A 20,000-nucleotide genomic window follows, 5' to 3' on the forward strand; every position below is an offset into this window, starting at 1 on the left:
GAGGTGAGGCGTTTGCCGTTAGCAAAACGCAAGGCCACAAGCACAGACCAAGGGCGGGAGTCTGCGTATTGGCTACATTCAGCTAAGGACCCTTGGAAATTGCCTCGTTTGCTTGCCTGGTTGTGACAGGCCAGGCAGACGGCGGTGAGTGCGCAGCGTGCTCACTACTCCACTCGCCCTATCTATGTGTGTTCCTCATACAGCATGTCTTACTCCTCTTGAGACTCCCAGGTCTCAAATAGCATGATGAATCAGATCCACAGGTGTCAGGGCCAGTGTCACTTCCCGCGAATAACCCCGTTTCTGGTAACGGTAACCTGATATGAACCTCCTTAGTCACTTTGGCAGTTTTGTCGGGGCTGTTACAGTACAGTGCAGCCATGGCTCAAGGGTTAGAGCAGTGGTTCTTAAAGGTGGTTCTTAACAATATGTACTATTATGACATCACGTTGGGGGTTCCGCAGGCTCATAGGAGTCTATGTAGAACCTTAGAATCCTGGGGGAGTTCCCCCAACGTGATGTCATACCTGCAACCCCACCTTTAACATTTTTTTCTCAACGCACCCCCTTACCTGTGCCCAAGACAAGCCGTGCACCTCAAACCCAAACTTCTACAGGTGTATACGCACTAAAAAAAAATACTAAGTGATTCATAAAAATGATTCTTGCTTGAGACATTAATCAATGCCTCAATACCTTTACATGGGGACAAACACATGTCTTAATTTGGTCTTGATTTGGCCTAATTATAATGTTTGCTAGCAGAATTTTGATCACAACCTCAACACAAACAAAATTCTGTGCACCCCCTGAAATCTCTGGCGCACCCCCAGGGGGTGCCTGCACCCCAGGTTAAGAACCACTGGGTTAGAGCACTGTTCTTTATATCAGAGGGTTGCAGGTTCCCTTACCAGCACATTAATTCATGGCTGAAGTGCCTTTGTGCTTTGCACATTTACACAGCTGTAGGTACTGAAAACCTTTTTTTATATGGGTACACCCAACACGTGGCACAGGAATCAAGCTTTTACTTAGACTGATGGTGATGGTCTCTACGCATGATCTCTGTAGTGATCATCTTTATCTATATGTAACCTGCATGTATGTAGCCTTTAAGTTTATATGTATGTAAAAATGTTCTCTTCCCCCAAGACAAGAGCACTTTCTTTTTCTTTTTCTTTTTTTTTCTTCCCTTCCTCTCAGCTTAGACACAGAGCAGACACTGGTTAATTTGGCCACCATCTTATAAATACAGCCTGTCACTCCTCCTCATGTCTTGGATCATATTGTATAATCGTTTCCCCCTTCCTCTCCTCTCCCTCTCTCTCTCTCTCTCTCTCTCTCTCCCTCTCCCTCCATCACTTGCTCCCTCCCTGCATCACTCTCTCCCTCTGTCCCTCCATATCGTCTCTGTTCCCCAGTCTCATCTGTCTCCTACTTACTTAGGTCCAGTAATTTGGACTGATGGATGGAAGATTGTTTTTGTTAGTTTGCTCAGTAGCTGACCTTCAGTTTTGTCTCGCACTCAATTTTCTACTTGAGATTGGTCGCAGGAGATGCCCTGGAAACATTAATGGGACTCATCATTCAAAGTAGGGATGGGATATCGGCATCAGTGTATCGGTATCGGGTTCAGATATCAACAAAATTCAGAGATCGGATCGGATCAGATTTTTTCCAAAGTATCGGAACTTTCCTGATACTGACATTGAGCCAGGTGTAATCATAACACTTGCATATTAGTTTTCAGGATGGGATTGTTACTTTTTTACTTGGTACTTTTTACTTATTAATTGGTTTCCTGTTCTTCTGACCATAATAGTCTACTTGGGCCTACCTTAAGATGAATACTATGCATATACAGTATGTGGTTTTGGTGTAGGATCTGAGCAGTATCGGTATCGGCAGATATCCAAACTTAGTTATCGGGACCGGATCGGACGTGAAAATATGTGTATTGGTGCATCCCTAATTCAAAGCAGCTGGGGCTCTAACCATGATGACTATTATTAAAATAGTTTCTTCCTTATTTTTAGAAGATAATATCCTGTCCACTCAGAGTCCACAAACAGCATTTTTGATTTTTGTATCTCTTGTATGTAATGTAGCTTGGCCATGAGGTAGGCCTCTGTAAGCTTTTCAATTATGATTTCAATTATGGTTTCCCTGCATGATGCGTACCGGTATATATGTTTGGGCCTGATCTTCATTGGTCCTGCAAACAAAGAGGGTCATTATCTGTGACGTCTAAAGTTTTTTTTTTGGCCACTTTTTAGTGCCATAGTGCATTTTTAGTGCCATCAAATTTTTGGGAGCATCGAACAGTTTGGCAGACCTTTGTTTTCCTTTCAGTTATCTTTTATTCGGTCCTGCACCTGTGCTACTGATGTGCGCCCATTCTCTGACCTGTTAAGTTTGCAATGAAAACACCTTTATTTTCATAACAATTTTCAATAATTTCTTGCCCTGATTTTTGGACAGAGACAATAGGATATGGAGAAAAAAAAATAACTCAGCTAAAGAGCCACAGACAGAAGGGCAGAGATTTTTGTCAAAGTATTATTCTGAACAGATGGAAAATGACACTGATGGAAAATGACACAGGCCCTCCAACTTTGCTTTTTGTGGCTATGATTTATTTTTAGTTTTAGTTGAAGGTGAAGATTGTGCACATCCCAGGAAAAGGTGTAGGACAAAGGCTGTAGTTTCAAAGTGAGAGGTCCGCACACTTAAAATCCTTTGTGTTTTCTTTTATTATTTCATGGCTGGATAACGTTTTGACTTCACAGTCTTCATCAGATTCCATCATTCCATAATATTCCATTATTATTTTTAGTTTTAGGCATTCTTTTTCCCGTTTAGAGATTTGTTCTAACGTTATAAAAGCACAAGTGTGGAGCCAAATATAGAGACTGCCCTCTAAATCCCTATCCCCAAAGGTGGGAAGAACAACAACAAGTCTTGAAAATGGATCATCCATTTGATAATTGTACTGTACTGAAGTCACATAGTCATTGATGGTCTGAGTGTTTGTGATGCTGACAACATTAATGAGGATAATTTATGAGAGTGGCAGTGATGATCTCGCTAATTATAAGTAATGGGCTTTTTCAAGCAGGGAAATCGGCGGGGGGTGGGTTGGAGGGGGTGGCGGGTGGGGCAAAGAGGTCAGTCGTCTCAGGCCCAGGAAGAAGGGGAACTCAGAATTGGGTCACCATTACATTGAATTAATTGTTCCTGGGGGTCTGGGGGCTTTCAGATTCTCTGCCCTGGTCAAAGATCTCAGTGACCCTGGTTTCAGGTAATGGGCCTGTTTTGGGTGTGTGTGTGTGTGTGTGTGTGATAGGTAATGACCGCTGAGAGAACACAGTGAAAGATGAGTACAGTTCCAGCACCAACAGGACTCTTTAGATCATGATCATGATGATGATGATGATGGCAATGGTGATGAAGATTAAAGTTATGCAACAGTTTGAGTGGCAGTTGTCAGCACTGATAGTCATCAGAGACGTGCAAAATTGAGGAAAATTTGTTGTACAACATCTTTGTGTGTGTGTGTGTGTGTGTGTGTGTGTGTGTGTGTGTGTGTGTGTGTGTGTGTGTGTTGTGTTAGTGTATTAGGAGAAGCAAATTATTTTTTTGTGACACATATTAAGTTGCATGAAATGGTTCGACAACAGTACTTTTCATGACTGACACTGACATGACAGATTTTTATCAGACATGCAAGCAGTCTCCAGCTTGTCAACAGGTCTGTTAAAGTGACTTTACGGCCATTCCTCATATCCTTAATATGAGATGTGCAGTGTAGCTATGTAATAAACTCACAGCAGGTGGTAAAAACCATGAGATGAACTCAGCAGGTGGTGAAAACCATGTACACAGTTTACAAATACAGGGTTGCTTCAACACTTTGAGAGTTGATTCAACCTCTTAGAGAGTTGTGTTTGGTCCGAGAGTACTCTCTAACGCAGGGGTGTCAAACATACGGCCCGCGGGCCGCATCCGGCCCGCCAGAGGGTTCCATTTTTATTTTATTTATTTATTTATTTATTTTTTTAAATGAAATAATCGAAATGCGCAATTACGACCCTCGGGGAAAAAACGAAACCTGCATGACATTAACCCAATGGTCCCTCTGTTACACTGTATATATGTAGTAAAGTGCACATCACACTTCTATTATAAATAGTGAATTTGAAGAGTTCAGATGCAAAACCCCCTAACTCCATTTCTGAAGACCTGAACTTCTATATTTGTAGAGAACCCGGTTGTTGGTTTGGTTTACATTCATATACTTGATAATACATATAAATAGTTATATTACATAAATAAAATTAAAAAACTATGCAATTTCCATAGCTTTGTAATTAGATAAAAATGAATTAAGATTCTCTTCTGAAAAGGCAGTTAGGGGTTTTTGCATCTGAACTCTTCATTTGTACTGTAACAGGCATATGATAAAGCTCATATATTATAGATCTCATATATAGAGATAAAATGTTAATACTTCTTATTCGTATTGTATTGGTATTGGTTGTAATTAAATAATAAATATAAAAGGTTTTGTATTGGTTCCTATTAAGCTCAAACTGGAAACGGGATGTTAGAATGCGTGAAAATGCAGGAAATTACATATAAGAAATACAAATTTTTCTGGGGGTAAACCCGCAGACCCAACTGTCCCAAATTTAATTCATTGACGGTTGCCAATGAATGAATGAAGTCAAGGAAATTTTGCATAGGATTACCAGTATTGCATTGCTTTCTACATATTCAACACACTTAAAACGTGATAGTACTGAACACTAATCCTCTGCTTTACGTTTTTTTTTTTTTTTTTGCGATGATGTTAGTAATGCGGCCCGCTTGAGGTCCACATGGGTTGTATGCGGCCCCCGGACCAAAATGAGTTTGACACCCCTGCTCTAAGGGTTGAATTAGCATTACATGTTTTTAAAATATATTTTTAGGGGTTTTTATGCCTTTATTTGACAGGACAGTTGAAGATGGTGACAGGATGGCGAATGGGACAGAGAGACGGGAGGATCAGGAAATGACCCCGGGGTCCCCATGGGTGGGCATGCAAGCCCAAATGTGGGGGGCTTACCCCAGCACTACATGTTTTTAACTGTTTAATTGAATTTAGCAGGAGCTGATAATTAACCTCCATCGAGACCACAAGAATATGTGCCTGAAATTGTCATTTCTGAGCAGTGTTGCCAAGCAACTGCGTTAATTATTTTTCTAATTGAAGAAAAGAAAATGATCCCTAGTATGATTGATCACCTTCTTGCACGGTGCAAGAACATTGAAGCTCAGGGTAGCCAGATGTCATTGATGATATCCAGCCTAATAAAAAAAACCCCTCCTGGATGCACTATATCCCGCCCAATTTTAACTAAATTCTATTGATTTCCATGTCCATACATTTACAGAAAAACATGCCTATGTTTTTTTTTTTACCTTTTTTACCTGCAGATGTGCATCCTCAACAGTCCAAGTCGTATGGAAACCACCCAATCTGGCAACCCCATTGCAGCTACAACATGACTTATGCAAAAAAAAATGCCCTATGTAATATTATCAACTGAAGTAATTGTTTCCCAAGAACGAAACAGTGCTGCCCTGTATAAATAATGATGTGGTTGAACACCACGTCAATGTTGAAGCTAGAACATTCCTCCAAAGGAGTGTCGCCTTCGTCAACATCAGCTTCAAGGTGGCACTTGTGAAAGCAATGTTGTTGGGCAACCACAGTGTGGCTTGCTGATGATAAATCATAAATTGTCACAGGAGAAAAATGCTTGTTTGAAGGAATGTTCATGTGTAATAGATAGGCAAAGTTCTCAGGAACGTCGTCCAGCAACAATCCAAAATTACACATTCATATCGGATCGGAAGTCAAAAAATCAAAATTCTACCGAAATTTGGCAGTGTCTGACTCGTCTCTGACTTTACTCAAGCAAATAATGTGACAGAGAGACAGTACATCAATCAGGAGGTGTGTGTGTGTGTGTGTGTGTGTGTGTGTGTGTGTGTGTGTGTGTGTGTGTGTGTGTGTGTGTGTGTGTGTGTGTGTCTGTGCGTGCGTGCGTGCATGCGTGCGTGCGTGCATGTGTGTGTGCATGCATGTGTGTTCCTCTGATACAAAACATAATACATTTTACTTCAACTATTGACAACCATGATGATGATAATGAGGACGATGATGATGGCGACCTTGATGATCTGATGGCAAATTGTGACTATGACGATGTGCTTAAAATAGCCGGCATGTTCTTGACAATGAAGAGAATGAGGCGGATTCCTTAGCTGATGGTGTTGTGTGTGTGTGTGTGTGTGTGTGTGTGCGTGCGTGCGTGCGTGCGTGCGTGCGTGCATGCGTGTGCTGTATCTCTCTCGCAGGACGTCATGCACTATGAGCAGCTGAAGGCCGGGGTCATTCAACACGGTCTGCTGGTGGACAACCTCATCTACAAGGTACAGTAGGGGAGAGATGGACATCATGTACATACACAGCAACAACATACACCTACTGCTCGCACCTCTTGGTCTGTCTGTCTGTCTGTCTGTACTCCTGTCTGTCTGTCTGTCTGTCCTCCTATCTGTCTGTGTCTATCTGTCTGACTGTCTCCCTGTCTGTCTGTGTCTATCTGCCTGACTGTTGGGTTCCCTGTCTGTCTGGCTGTCTGTCTGTCCTCCTGTCCTCCTGTCTGTCCTCCTGTCTGTGTGTGTGCCTGACTGTCGGTCTTACTGTCTGTCTGTCCTCCTGTCTCTGTCCTCCTGTCTGTCTGTGTCTATCTGCCTGACTGTTGGGTTCCCTGTCTGTCTGTCTGTCTGTCTGTCCTTCTGTCTGTCTGTCCTCCTATCTGTCTGTGTCTATCTGTCTGACTGTCTCCCTGTCTGTCTGTGTCTATCTGCCTGACTGTAGGGTTCCCTGTCTGTCTGCCTGTCTGTCTGTCCTCCTGTCTGTCTGTCTGCCTGACTGTCGGTCTCCCTGTCTGTCTGTCCTCCTGTCTCTGTCCTCCTGTCTGTCTGTGTCTATCTGCCTGACTGTTGGGTTCCCTGTCTGTCTGTCTGTCTGTCTGTCTGTCTGTCTGTCTGTCTGTCCTCCTATCTGTCTGTGTCTATCTGTCTGACTGTCTGTCTGTCTGTCTGTGTCTATCTGCCTGACTGTTGGGTTCCCTCCCTGTCTGTCTGTCTATCTGTCCTCCTGTTTGTCTGTCTGACTGTCGGTCTCCCTGTCTGTCTGTCCTCCTGCCTGTCTGTCTGCCTGTCTGTCTATCTGTCCTCCTGTCTGTCTGTCTGCCTGCCTGTCGGTCTCCCTGTCTGTCTGTCCTTCTGTCTCTCTGTGTCTATCTGCCTGTCTGCCTGTCTGCCTGTCTGGCTCTCTGTCCTCCTGTCTGTCTGTGTCCATCTGCTTGACTCTCTGTCCTCCTGTCTGTCTGCCTGTCTATCTGCCTGTCTGTCTGCCTGTCCTCCTATCTGTCTGTCTGCCTGTCTGTCTACGTATCTGTCTGTCCTCCTGTCTGTCTGTCTCTTTGTCTCTCTGTCTTTCTCTTTTCTCACTCACTCAGACTATCTATAGCCCCCAACACACACACACACACACACACACACACACACACACACACACACACACACACACACACACACACACACACACACACACACACACACACACACACACACACACACCCTCTGTCTTTCCCTCCCACTGCCCCATCCAATTGATCTCCCCTTTCAGTTCACCTCTCATTATCCTGATGTGGCAAAGCACTAACGTCGATGATAATCAGGCTAGCAAAGTACCGTCTTTTCCCGTCTTCTCCCGGATTCCCTTATTTACAATTACTCATATGAACGATGTGGCCAAGTCCAATTCCAGCATATTAAATAAAAATATTATATGGTTGTGACGTCATCGGTCGAATGCTCCATTCATTTCAACGGGGCTCCCCAACGTTCGCACGTCTGTTATTTTTCGATAACGGACGGGTTGGTCTATAACAGACCGCTGTCAATGGCAACAAGACTTTTCACTGCTAAAGCGACTTTTCAACAAGACTCTAATCAGCTGCTGTGATAGACAACACCTGTTGTCCTGGCTACCTAGCTGTTAGCGGTGTTCCACAACGGCACTGTTTTTGCGCAGCGACAATCCTTTGACATTAAAAACTAGAATAGCCCAGACTTCACATTAAATAGGCCTAAAGAAATGTCCCTGCCATGTGTGAATCATTTAAGTATATCCAATAAGCGGGTTAACTTTCGGCGAGTCGGTCGCTTTGTGGAATAGCAGCACTTCAGAGAGAACAAGACCCCTCCGCTCCGCGTCGGGGTCTAAAGATTCTCTCTGTCGTGCTGCTATTCCACGGTAGCGACCTTCTCGCCGAACGTTAACCCTTACATAATAATGGACTGCGTCATGGCCAGGCTGCAGGGCCGGATTAAGATGGCCTGGGACTCCTAGAGTACAGGTTTCTGTGGGGCCCCCCGTAATGAAGGCAAACTTCGCACAAAAAATGTATATAGACATTGTCTTAATTACAAGATAGGAATTAAGGATAGCATGTCTACCAATTGTACTCAACATGATAGATGAATTTTTCGATATTGCATCTTGTCAATTTCCTGCTATTTCTTTTTTAAATGTTGGCCAATCAAGGCCCCCCTGGCAGGTGAGGGGCCTCTAGGCTGCAGCCATAGAGAGCCTGGGACCACAGATGCATATTAGCTTTGTAGCTAACTCTGGTACTGGAGTTGTCCTGTACATGGCCCCTGTCAAATAAACCAATAAACTAAACTGTGCGGGCCCGCTTTGGCGAATATCTGACCCATTTAATTCAGACTTTTAATTCGTACGGCCAGAGATTGATGAGGCAGCACCGCCACCTCTTGGGTCAGGAGTGTGTGTGGCGGAGGTAATTTACTGTGACCCCTCCACACACACACACACACACACACACACACACACACACACACACACACACACACACACACACACACACACACACACACACACAGACACAGACACAGACACACACACACACACACACACACACACACACAGACACACACACACAGACGCATGCACACACTTACTTTCCTTACCTCCGCCCCCTCCTGAGTCAGGAGTGTGCGTAGCGGAGGTAATCATTTACGGTGAACCCTCCAACACTCACACACACACACACACACACACACACACACACACACACACACACACACACACACACACACACACACACACACACACACACACACACACACACACACACTCACTTACTCTTGGGTCAGGACTGCGTGTGGCGGAGGTAATTTTGCTCCCCAGCATATGATGGATGACGTCCGTGACGAATGCACACAGAAATTAAATCATGACTGACCTGGGGGGAGAGGTGTGGGGAAGGGAGGGAGCGGAGGGATGGGTTGGGTGGGCAGGAGGAAAATGTAAAGCTCTTTGCCAATGTCAACTCTGCTTTACGAAACACAACTTCATGAAAGTCAGCCTCCATATCCACAGCCTGCTGTATACAGAACATGCACAGTGCAATGATGAAGAATAGATTATTCCCCACTTCGAAGGGTCTGGATGCTTCCGAGCCCCCCCCTCTTCCCCTCTTGAGAACAAAAAGGGAAGTGTGTTCAAAATCCTATGCTATTCAAATTCATGACACTTTGCAATATAATGTTGGTGTGGTGAGGGCTTAAAATGTATTACCTATTGGAGAGACAGGAAATCATTTCTTTAGGGGGAAAAAGCCCAAAATCAGATGTCACCCACACCCACACCCACACCCACACACAGGTCGCTCTGCTCCCGGCGAATTTGCTCTGGTCGCTTTATCCACCAACCCTCCATAGAGACATAAGGACCTCCGTAGCTCAGATAGCTCTTGGTATACACATAGCTTAAAGCTCTGCCCCTCATCAAGACGCCGACCATTCACCAGAAAGTGAAAGCCAAAGAGAAAGTGAAAGTGAAAGCCCACCTGGGAAACTCCAACTCCACAGCACACAAGTGTTCACTGCACACAACGAAATTGCATTTATGCCTCACCCGTGCAAGGGGGCAGCCCTCAGTGGCGCCCCAAGGGAGCAGTGCGGCGGGACGGTACCATGCTCAGGGTACGTCAGTCATGGAGGAGCACTGGTTGATTACTCCCCCCAACAACCTGGCGAGTCGGGAGTCGAACTGGCAACCTTTGGGTTACACGTCTGACGCTCTAACCGCTTACCCTTGACTGCCCTCATGCTATGCTACCTGCTATGCCAACTTCATTTGAGGGAGACACAACTGACAAGAGCTGGCTTCCTCATGTGCTGCCTGCATAGTGATGATGATGATGATGATGATGATGATGATGATGATGATGATGATGATGATGATGATGATGAAGTTCAAAGTAAACAGAGGTTCACATTTTTCTTTTAGAATAATGTATTATATGCCAACTTCATGTCAGGCACAACCTACACCAGCCAGCCTCCTCGTGTACTGCCTGCATAGTGAGGATGATGAAGAAGAACAAAATAAACAGAGGTTCACATTTCCTTTTAGAGTAATGTATTAATTTAGTCCAATTCATACATATATCATACAGAATTATTATTTTACAATAATGCACTCAATTAGTCCTCTTAATACATATATCATACAAAATTGCGGATGACTTGTAAGGACATAAAGAGCGAAACAGATGTAAGCCATGCTCCCTCTTTGCCAACATAACTTAAAGTAACACAACTTTATGAAGGTCCGCTTCCATATCCACAATGCACTGTATATGCAATTTAACTCAACTCAAATTTGTTTAATTGACATGATGGCAATTTAACTTTGATTATTTTGCCATGCCATGTTTGTAACGTGTCAGTATTGCTAAAGCTTACAGATAACACCCGCGCAACAACATCAAGGACATTTACAAACATCATTAACAAGAACATTAGGGACGTATTGAGTAGGCCTACATGTCCAGTACAACGATGAAGAATGGATTATGCAGTGAACAGAGGTGGACATGTTATAACATGATTATGGACTAGGAGAGCACTGGCCTTCCTCAATGCAGCTCTATTCCACAATCATCATTGCAAAAAAAAAAAAACTTTTATTTTGCAATATATTTGTTGGGCTTTTTCTTGCATTCATCCTACGGCCAGTTTGAGAGGAGACAGGAAAGTCCTGGGAAAGAGAGATGGGGGAGGATCAGGAAATGACCTTGGATTGGAATCAAATCTAACCAGGGGTCCCTGCTGTAACAGTATACCGCCTTAAGGCGGGCATACACTATGCGATATTTTCAATCGTGGGTATTAAGCTCCTTCTCACACTGCACAAGGTAATTTAACGATTTAAAAGTTCACATCTCGCGATCTCACGTCCTCACACTATACAAGCCGAAAGTCGAGCAGAATGCTCCCACTGTGCGACACAACGGGCATGTTTCCCGGATCTGCAGAGGAGGGAACAAGCGCACCTGATGTGGAGACAAGGATGCGCTCAAGAGCGAATCGCGCTGCCCTATCAATTTGTGCATGTGTAGTGTCAAATCGGGTCGTAGCACTGCTTTAACTGTGCGATTTACTCACGAGGGACGACCAGGATTTCAAACAGTTTTGATTTTCTTGCGACCCTACGATTGCACGATCGTGAGGTGAAATCGCTTGTCATTACCCCATGTACACTACACGATGAGAGACTCACGATTGACCTGCGATTGAGCAAGAAATCGGCCCAACTCTCAAAAACTCTAGCGAGTGACAAATCATGGCAAAATCGGGCAAAAAGTCGCACAATGTAAACCCAGCTTTAGCCGTTTGAGCCACGGCCAAAACCCAATAACAAACGTTCTAAGTTAGTCAGTATTCCACAGACCATTGACAGAAGATTCTGACTCATCCTACAAATGATATCAAAATCTTCCCACAGCATCTTGAGTCTGGCTGCTAACTCATAATGATAATAATCGTAATTGTTATAAATATATCATCCTTTATAATGTTTACATACATGCACACACACTCGCACACACACACATACACGTGCACATCCACTTATGTAATGTGTAGGCACAACAGTGTATCTCTGTGTATCTTTTTTGGATGGGGAGATTTATGGTAATGAATAAAGCTTTTTTGGCGCTGAAACGTAGGCTTAGTGGATATAAACAGCAAAATCCCAATTCCTGGAGGGAGGTGGAGTTGAAGTGTGTGCACAAGTGCTTGCCGTGTGTGTTTGTGTGTGTGTGTGTGTGTGTGTGTGTTTTTGAGTATTTTTTTGTGTGTGTGTGCGTACATGCGAGTGTGTGTGTGTTTTGAAGTGTGAAGTGCATGCAGTTGTTTAGTGTTGGCTCTTGGCCTGGGTGAACAGCAGTAAATGCTATGTACACAGCGTATGTATAAACGCATGAGTGTTATATGAGAGCCCATCAGGTTGTGGTAGATTGTGTGTGTGTATGTGTGTTTGTGTGAGTGTGTGTGTGTGTGTGTGTGTTTTGAAGTGTGAAGTGCATGAAGTTGTTTAGTTGTTAGCTTAGTTGTTTAGGATTTTGGCCGCAGTGAACAGCAGTAAATGCTATGTACACAGTATATGTATAAACGCACGAGTGTTATATGAGAGCCCATCAGGTTGATGTGTGTGTGTGTGTGTGTGTGTGTGTGTGTGTGTGTGTGTGTGTGTGTGTGTGTGTGTGTGTGTGTGTGTGTGTGTGTGTGTGTGTGTGTGTGTGTGTGTGTGTGTGTGTGTGTGTGTGTGTGTGTGTGTGTGTGTGTGTGTGTTGGTGTGGTGTGTGTAAGTGATGTGTGTTTTACAGTATGACCAATAGCTTGTTCACTCTCTCCACAGGATGTGAAGCTGACTGCGAGCAATGACGACTACTACTTTGTGTTTGAAGATTTCCTTTATCAGGTGAGTTGTCACTCTTAGACGCAGAGACAGACACACACACGCACACGCACACGCACACACACACACACACACACACACACACACACACACACACACACACACACACACACACACACACACACACACACACACACACTGGCCCATATCTAAGCCATGGCCCACCCAGTTCTGGCCCGTATGGAAGCCAGCATCCTCTGTTGGACGCAGGCCATTCCTCGTTAGGCGCACACACACACACACACACACACACACACACACACACACACACACACACACACACACACACACACACACACACACACACACACACACACACACACACACACACACAAGAAAGTATGCAGCGCTATCTGGAGGCACTGCTCTGTCTAAACACCGGAGCGGAGGCACGCGAGCGGTGAGTCAGTTCTGATTAGACCTGGACTGTATACAATGAACCCCAGCCAGCTTTCACTGCCCAGGAGCCCAGGGGCCCAGGAGCCATGGCCACAGTGTCTAGCAGTCAGGGACACTGCTAATGGTCAGGAGGCCCCCCTCATAATAATAATAATAATAATAATAATAATAATAATAATAATAATAATAATAATAATCTAATTAATAAATATAGTGTTTTTTGTTAATATAAAATATAGTGATAATACAGTAGAAAATATTTCTTTTGTATTGTAATTCAATGGGCAGCCGTGGCCTAGTGGTTAGAGAGTTGGTCTTCAAGCTAGGGGTTGCAGGTTCGAATCCCCCCCTACATCTCCATCCATGGCTGAAGTGCCCTTGAGCAAGGCACTTAACCCCACATTGCTCGAGGCACTGTAACCAATACCCAGAAAAATAATAACTGTAAGTCGCTTTGAGTAAATGAAAGCGTCAGCTAAGTGCAATGTAATGTAATGTAATGTAATTCAAAATTGCTTTTTTCCTGACGTTTTTCAGTCAATCTCAGTTGTGAGGGCAAAGTGGTTGGTGCCCCAAGCACTGGTTGGTGCCCTAAGCACTCTGCGTACTCTGCTCATGTCTAGCGGCGGCCCTGTATCCAGTCCAAATGGCCCGCCCATCGAGCTGTGCTGCAGCCTGCATGTGGATTACATAACATACTAGAAATGCACTCAGAGAATGCAGACCTTCGCCAAGGAAACTGTTTGATAGAACATTTGACTATGTTATACCCTTTTTTATTTTTTAGGTTTTTCTGCCTTTATTTTGTGGAGTTAGAAACTGAAATATCAATATTCTCCCTATCCTGCAATGGTTAAGAACTGGATCATGATTTGTCATTTCCAAGAACTCCACAAAGTTTCCTCCAAATCAGTTCATAACTTTTTGAGTTACTGCTGACAAACAGACATACAGACAAACCAAAGCGACCGAAAAAACACAACCTCCTTGGTAGAGGTAAACATGACTTAACTATTAACATTACTTAACCATTACATTTAGCAGACGCTTATCGCTTTTTATAAAAAAAAAAGCCGACTTACACACGAGGACATAATCACCAGCATACAATACTTTCAGCGGACGTGCAAAGTCCGTATGCCAAACAGGGTTAATGCATTTTTTGTTTGCGTTTTGTTCTGTTAATTTCTCTATCTAGAAAGACACATTTTTAGACTTTCAAGACTTGTAATACCGTTACAAATCCTCCAGTGAAACGAGTGAATTCTATGTGATTCAAGGGTAAGGAATGGATTAGCTCATTTGGACATAGAGGCGCATATCGACATAGCTCCGGATTTAAAGTTTGTGTGTATAAAGACCGTCAGCGTTAGACTAAACTACTTGTGTGGAATTGCCGCTGCTGCAAAAACTCCCAAGACAAACGTTTGGAAGAGCTGATAAAGACGGTTGTCTGTATATTTCACTCCCCATCCGCGTGCTCTCCAGGATAAGGGTGGTGTGTTTGTGTTTATGAGTGTGGATGTGAGAAGCAGAGGTGTAGCATCTAATTCTGGGCCCTATGTTCACCAACTTACAACGGACCCCCTCCCCCACCCTTATACCGTATCTTCACATATCTCACTGCACCCCCCATACATTTGGCCCTGGTGACTTGGCCCCACCGTGCCCCCATATTACGGCGTCCCTGTTGAGAAGAGAGTGAAAGTTATACATTTGCTGTGTGTGTGTGTGTGTGTGTGTGTGTGTGTGTGTGTGTGTGTGTGTGTGTGTGTGTGTGTGTGTGTGTGTGTGCGTGTGTGTAAATAGTGTGAAAGTGAAAGTTATTCATATGCAGTCCTGTGGTTGTGTGTGCATGGATGGTTGGGGTTGTGTGTTATTCTTGCGTTTATGATATAATACGATGTAGTTGACATTTTAGATACACAACAAACAGCACGATCACACCAATATATAGATATAAACAAGCTTCACATCATGCTCAAGCATTGCTCAGGACGCGTTTCACAGCTGAGCAGTAGCCAGGCCACACCCTCCCAGTGACGCAAGCCCTTCGGCATTGCTTCTATTCAGGCCAGGAGCAATACAAATATCGTTTCTGTAGTGGAGCGGCTACAGGAAAAATCGTGCAAATTATGATACAAGCGTGAAATTCGGCATGTATGTGCTTAAGATCAATACAATCAAATCTACCCGATTTGCCACGTGAAATGGCGGCCATTTTCCAAGATGGCCGCCAAAAAAGAGCCCAGATATTGATTTATTGCATAGAATTGACATATAAAATTATGATACATGCATGATATTGAACATGTATGTGCTCAGGACCAACACAATTAAATCTACCTGATTTGCCACTTAAAATGGTGGCCATTTTCCAAGATGGCCGCCAAAGAAGATCTCAGAAATTGATTTATTGCACAGAATTGACAAAGCAAATCATAATACAAGCATGACATTCAACATGTATGTGCTCAAGACCAATGAAATCAAATCCACCTGATTTGCCACTTTAAATGGCGGCCATTTTCCAAGATGGCCGCCAAAAATACCTCAGTAATTGATGAATTGCATAGAATTGGCCTAGCAAATTATGATACAAGCATGAAATTCGACAAGCATGAGCTCAAGACCAATGTAATTAAAGCTATCTGATTTGCCACTTGAAATTGCGGCCATTTTCCAAGATGGCCGCCAAGATCTCAGAAATTGATTTATTGCACACAATTGATCAATCAAATTACGATGTAGGCATGAAGTTCGACATAAATGTGCACAAGATCAATGTAATCAAATCCACCTGATTTGCTTCTTGAAATGGTGGCCATTTTTCAAGATGGCCGCCAATATACCGTAGATTACCATACCATAGATATTGAATTTTGCACACAGTTGACCAAGTAAGTTATTATACAAGTATGAAATGTTGTGTAAATGTGCTAACAAACAATACAATAAAATGTACCTGATTTACCACTTGAAATGGTAGCCATTTCACAATATGGGCTCCCAAAAAGATTGAATTTTAGCGCGGAATCCAGCAAGAAAATTACGCTCTAAAAGCTTCTAAGTTTTTTGTTTGTTTGTGCTATAGAGCTAATCAATTGATCAAAATCTTCCTGACTTGCTGGTCACTTGGAAATTTACGGTAATTTGGCAGGAGGTGTTTAGTGTATTTCAGGGGCATTATCCTACACAGTGAAGAAATTGATAAAAGCACTATACACTATAGGGGGCTAGAATAGCTATGGCAGTGGTTCTCAACCTTTTGTGAACAAATGCCCCCTTGACCTCATAACAAGCCTCCCAACTCCCCCCCCCTTATTATCAAATAATAGAATAGACTAATTCCCCCCATTGACAACTAAGGGTTAATCCCATTACACCCCTTAGCCCTACGCCGATCCCCTTTGCCTCCGTTTTGCGCGTCCACGTGTTAGCGTAGTGGCATCCCGATTCATGTTCAGACAGATGGGTAGGGGTTTGGCGAAGGGCTTTCATCCCCTCCGCGCGAGATTTTCCAACACCTCACTCCACGGATGGAGGGCTTTGACAGATTTCCCTGAATGCATTGCGAGTACTACCTCCTCTCAGCTAGCTTTATCCTTCTCAACACCCCCCAGGACCTGTAGAGGGGGGGGGGGGGCCCCCATTGAGAAGCAGTAACCAATAGAAAATGAATTTTGGACACAAATGCCTAGATGCACTGTCTGTCATTGAATTCCTTCTAAAGTTAAACTGCACTGTCATTTGTACAACACTCATTTTGCACACTGTGAAGTTTGAACACCCCTATGCCTTCCCCTTGCCCCTCGTCCCTTCAAACCTTGAAACGCAACCCCTACGAATTGAGACACCCTTCAACAATCCCGGCATGACACCCATAGCATTCAAAAAACAGCCTCGATGGTTAAACCAACAATATTACTTGTAATCACTCGGACAACAATTTTAAAAAAAGGACAACGGTGTTGCATGACCCTCGCAATTCCTTCACGACTTCCATGCATTAAGTAGACATTAATAGCATTTTTTTCATGCATGCATGCTTTTGTGGATGCCGACCTTTTTTAAAGACATTCACAATGCATTTGGGGGAAATAGGTCTTACCCCTCCGTTTGAAGTCTTCCTCTGGAAAATCTCTATTTGAAGGGGTAGAAAGCCCCTTACCCCTACCCCTCTGTCTTAACGTGAATTCGGACAGCCCTACGCCTATGAACGTGCAAAACGGAGGGTAAGGAGAAAGGCATAGGGCTAAAGCCTGGGTTTATATGCTTCAGAATCAAAGTTGTCTGTGCGATGATGCAGACAGCCACGCAGTTATTTTTACCACCTCTGCCGTCACTTGGTGTGCACCTGAAAATGTGACTGCCTGCAGACAGCTACGCGGTTAACGGCAGCAAGAGCCGCTGTGATTGGTCCTCTCGACCAGGCTGCTCTGTGCTCGAGAACAAACAGCTACTTCCTTGTTCTAACCTTCACTGGGCTACGGACTATATGTTCATTAAATAAGTTCCTCATGCTTTGTAGCTTCATTTATTTACACGAACCAAAGACAACACGTGCACTTGCAAGTTACGATGCTGAAGTTATATCGGGACAGTAAATAGTGTTTCCATAGTTCATTCTGCTTTGTGCGACCTGTTCTCGACAATGACCCACTTCCTTGTTCCAAACTACCGTGGTGGATAGTGCAATCAAAAAAAAGGCGTTTATTGCATGTTTCATTTCCATTGTCGTTGAGTCTGTGTAGCTGTGTAGCTACAAGGCAACAGACACGTATAGTTTACTCCAGTTTGAATCCTCTCACAGCGCAGACCAGATCGAGCAAAAATCAAAACGGTCTGCGTTGACCTCTGTGCGACAGGCGACAAAGAGAGTATACACAGCCCTCAAGGGGGTGAAGTGAGATTCAGCCATAGACTCCTAACCTCCTCAAAAAGACCCGTTCACACTTTGCTGGAAAGACTCAACTACATCATAACAGCATTGCTAAGACATTAAAGAGAGCCTTAAGTAACAAATAAAGACTTCAAGATAAAGATCTAGGGTCTTTGCAAAGGGGTTATAACTGTATACATGTCCATAAAGTAAAAACAGTATAAAGTATAAGTCCTCATAAGTTATTCCATTTAGGCCATTGGGTAAAACTGCACTGATGAATAAACCAGTGTTGTTGTGTTCATGAATCTGGGATTCTATGTGATTGTTCACTAGCGGCTGTTGGTTTCTCATCAGGATATAAGCTATATTGATGCCTCAACAGCTTTCTTTACATTTTATTTATTTCGGATTTTTCTAGTAGCAATCATCACGCACCACCTCACGCCCTCGGCATCAAGAACTGGCATTATTAGCTATTACCATGCTACCGCCACGTTAGAGCAACATCGCCACATTATGTAAGAGCAACATCGATAAAACCATGAATTAGCATATTATTACCACATTGTCATTGCATTATTAGCATGTCATTAGCAGTCATTTTTTGTTGGGGGAGGGGGGGCATAATTGGCGTTATTGGAATGTTATCAACATATTAGTATGTTATAAGGGCTTATTTGACATTGGAGACCATCATCTGTATCACCTCATCATCTGAATTAAGGATAATGAACAATTTGGACCACATTTGCAATTCTATACAACAGACGCCATCTTGGAAAATGGCCACCATTTCAAGTAGCAAATCAGGTGGATTTAATTGTATTGCTCTTGATCATATGCTGAATTTCATGTGTGTATCATAATTTGCTTGGTCAATTTGGAGCAATAAATCAATTTCTGGGGTCTTTTTGACGGCCATCTTGGAAAATGGCCGCCATTTAAAGTGGCAAATCAGGTGGATTTGATTGTATTGGTCTTGATCACATATATGCCAAATTTCATGTGTGTATCATAATTTGCTTGGTCAATTTGGTGAAATAAATCAATTTCTGAGGTCTTTTTGGCGGCCATCTTGGAAAATGGCACCCATTTTGAGTGGCAAATCAGGTGGATTTAATTTCATTGGTCTTGTGTACAAACATGTCGAATTTCATGCTTGTATCACAATTTGTTTGGTCATTTCTGTGAAAAAAATCAATTTCTGAGGTTTTCTTTGGCGGCCATCTTGGAAAATGGCCGCCATTTCAAGTGGCAAATCAGGTAGATTTATTTATGCTGGTCTTGAGCACAAACGTGTTGAATTTCATGCTTGTATTATAATTTTATATGTCAATTCTTTGCAATAAATCAACTTTTGGGGTATTTTTTGGCGGCCATCTTGGAAAATGGCCGCCATTTCAAGTGGCAAATCGGGTAGATTTGATTGTAAGGGTCTTTGGCACATACCTGCCAAATTTCATGCTTGTATCATAATTTGCACGATTCTTGCCATATTGGCCTTGTAGCTGCTCCACTACTGAGCTCCAAAGAAATCGGGAACTCCACCCACTTTGTCTGGAAGCAGTAAACTTTGAGCAGCTCCAACGGCCCTGGGTAGAGGCGTGTTCAAGGCAGTGACGTGGCTTAAGTAGAGATGTTGTATTGAGACTATGAAATGTTTGGTTTAAACCTCGGCACAGCCTTTTCTGGCCTCCACCAGTAGCAAACCGAGAGAGGTGGATTAACCTCTACGCACACCCACTACAATTTACATCTATAAGAAAACACACACACACACACACACGCTTACACACACAC

General features: G+C 43.4%; 1 protein-coding gene across 2 annotated transcripts in view; it reads left to right on the plus strand.

Annotated features, from left to right (window-relative positions):
* tbc1d19 (TBC1 domain family, member 19) overlaps positions 1-20,000 on the plus strand; it is an 85,877-nt gene that overhangs the window by 46,100 nt on the left and 19,777 nt on the right. For both annotated transcript variants that reach the window (XM_063186621.1, XM_063186622.1), the window contains exons 12-13: positions 6,409-6,483; positions 12,857-12,919. In XM_063186621.1, coding sequence (XP_063042691.1) covers positions 6,409-6,483; positions 12,857-12,919 — 138 coding nt within the window. The remainder of the gene's footprint in view (positions 1-6,408; positions 6,484-12,856; positions 12,920-20,000) is intronic.

The sequence above is a fragment of the Engraulis encrasicolus genome, chromosome 21, assembly GCF_034702125.1.
Source record: "Engraulis encrasicolus isolate BLACKSEA-1 chromosome 21, IST_EnEncr_1.0, whole genome shotgun sequence".
In the NCBI taxonomy this organism is placed as follows: Eukaryota; Metazoa; Chordata; class Actinopteri; order Clupeiformes; family Engraulidae; genus Engraulis; species Engraulis encrasicolus.